At 51.7% G+C, this 2,610-nt stretch overlaps 1 protein-coding gene across 2 annotated transcripts in view; it reads left to right on the plus strand.

Moving 5' to 3' along the window:
* The window catches only part of TFE3 (transcription factor binding to IGHM enhancer 3), a 14,400-nt gene that overhangs the window by 7,319 nt on the left and 4,471 nt on the right, over positions 1-2,610 (plus strand). For both annotated transcript variants that reach the window (XM_011991383.1, XM_011991384.1), the window contains exons 6-8: positions 984-1,101; positions 1,458-1,514; positions 1,700-1,775. In XM_011991383.1, the coding sequence (XP_011846773.1) occupies positions 984-1,101; positions 1,458-1,514; positions 1,700-1,775 (251 nt within the window). The remainder of the gene's footprint in view (positions 1-983; positions 1,102-1,457; positions 1,515-1,699; positions 1,776-2,610) is intronic.

The following is a 2,610-nucleotide window of genomic DNA, read 5'->3' on the forward strand; positions in this document are numbered from 1 at the left end:
GTTTCTCCATGTTGGTCAGGCTGGTCTTGAACTCCCGACCTCAGGTGATCCACCTGCCTCAGCCTCCCAAAGTGCTGGGGTTACAGGCATGAACCACCACGCCCGGCTGTTTTGTATTTTTAGTAGAGATGGAGTTTCACCATGTTGGCCAGGCTGGTCATGAACTCCTGACCTCAAGTGATCCGCCCACCTCAGCCTCCCAAAGTGCTGGGATTACAGGCGTGAGCCACCACACTTGGCCCTAGGTATACTTCAGATTAGCGTGCTGCTGCAGAGTATATCCAGGAAAGTGTGAAGGAGAGGAAAAAAAAAAAAAAAAAACTAGGCTGACATAAAGCAGTGCTAATTGAATAGTTGGGTAAGAATCTCCTGAGAGAACAGAATGTGCAAGAAGATACTGGAGTCAGGACCTTGGTCCACAGCAGCAGGAGACCCTGATGTGGAAGATGGTACAACTTGATCAGAGTGAAAGACTGGAGATTAGGTTGGAATTCTCCAGAAGGCCAGATTTTGGATAGAATGTTGTCATGACAATTTACCAAGGTCAGAGAAGATTGGGTTGGAGTGTTCCAAGAATGCTGGATTGGAATGTTGTGCTGGGAGGAGCTAACGGACTGGAATGTCGCATCAGAGCCGACAAAGACCTGAGAAGGGTGGTTTTCCAGCATTTCTTCTCAGAGCCAGCCCCGGGGTTTGGGAAAGGGGCTTTAGAGGTCACTGAGGGATATGAGGGACTGGAGGAAGTGATAAGCAGGCCAGGCAGGCTCCAGTCTCCCAGTGAAGCAAGGTAGGTCGGGTTTGCTCTGTCCTCCCTGTTTGGTCGCCATGTGAATTTGCCTTGAAGGAGAAGCAAGGGTTCTGGTGCTGAGTCAGCCAGTCTTTGCATTAGAGGGATATGTGGAAGCTCAGGAACCTGGTTCTGAGGAGGAGCCAAGCCTGGGGTTTGTTCCCAACTGGTGGTTCTCTGCCCTCTCTGCCCCCAGCTGCCTGTGTCAGGGAATCTGCTTGATGTGTACAGTAGTCAAGGCGTGGCCACGCCAGCAATCACTGTCAGCAACTCCTGCCCAGCTGAGCTGCCCAACATCAAACGGGAGATCTCTGGTAGGTGATAGGGTCTTGGTCCCATGGCCCTACACTTTACCCCAGGTGAGCCCTGTCCCTGCCAGGTCTAGAGATGGGCCTGATTCTGGGGAAAATGGTTTGGACATACAGAAATGGGGGCTGTTTGTCCCCTTTCCCCATGTGGCTTGTGGTCTTGCTTTCACCCCGCTTCCTCTCACTTCCTCTCATCTTGGATTTAACAACCAGCCTATCACCAAGGCTTAAAATAGAGAAAAAAAGGCACTTTTTAAAAACGGCATTTCCCCTGCTTTCGGCTACCAAACCCTACCTTAGCATCTGCATGCGTTTCTTGCCTTCCTGTGCCCAGAGGCCCTGATCACTCCACTCTTTTCCAGAGACCGAGGCAAAGGCCCTTTTGAAGGAACGGCAGAAGAAAGACAATCACAACCTAAGTAAGCCAGAAAGCGTGTGCACTGCCCAGGTGCTGTGCAGGCCTGCCTCACCCCGAGTCCTGGCCCCCCATGGGGAACTCCTTCCCTGCAACAGCCTCCCAACTCCCTACTTTCTGTCTCTTCCATTCTTGGCTAATTGACAACTCTTTCTCCCACTCTTTCTTCCTCTCCTCCCCTCTCCAAAGTTGAGCGTCGCAGGCGATTCAACATTAACGACAGGATCAAGGAACTGGGCACTCTCATCCCTAAGTCCAGTGACCCGTGAGTCTGGGCTGGGACCCTGCCAGTGGGAGGTGGGGCAGGCGTCCCATGCTACTAAAATTGTGTCTTGGTGGGATCACCAGGCAGTCTTGGCCCAGGCATTTCTCTTCTGGTTCTTTCTCAGCCTGAGCAGGGTTGCAGAGCCTCACTGTGTCAGCACCTAAAATTTTAGGCACATAATGTTGTGGTCTGTGTGCCCCATCTGGTCTCCGTAGGATATATGCACCTACTTTTCTGTTCACTTAGTACTTCCTTTTTTTTCTTTCTTTTTGAGATGGAGTCTCACTCTGTCACCCAGGCTGGAGTGCAGTGGTGCAATGGTACTTCCTTTATTTATTCAAGATTTGTTTATTGGCCGGGTGTGGTGGCTCATGCCTGTAATCCCAGCACTTTGAGAGGCCGAGGCGGGTGGATCACCTAAGGTCAGGAGTTTCAGACTAGCCTGGCCAACATGGTGAAACCCCCTCTCTACTAAAAATACAAAAGTTAGCCACGTGTGGTGGCTCACACCTGTAATCCCGGCACTTTGGGAGGCCGAGGCAGGCGGATCACGAGGTCAGGAGTTGAAGGCCAACATGGTGAAACCCTGTCTCCACTAAAAATACAAAAAATTTAGCTGCACGTGGTGGCACGCACCTGTAATCCCAGCTACTTGGGATGCTGAGGCAGGAGAATCACTTGAACCCGGGAGGTGGAGGTTGCAGTGAACCAATATGGCGCCACTGCACTCCAGCCTGGGTGACAGAGCAAGACTTCGTCTCAAAAAAAAAAAAAAAAGATGGCCGGGCGCGGTGGCTCAAGCCTGTAATCCCAGCACTTTGGGAGGCCGAGGCGG

The sequence above is a fragment of the Mandrillus leucophaeus genome, unplaced genomic scaffold, assembly GCF_000951045.1.
Source record: "Mandrillus leucophaeus isolate KB7577 unplaced genomic scaffold, Mleu.le_1.0 Scaffold395, whole genome shotgun sequence".
Taxonomy (NCBI): Eukaryota; Metazoa; Chordata; class Mammalia; order Primates; family Cercopithecidae; genus Mandrillus; species Mandrillus leucophaeus.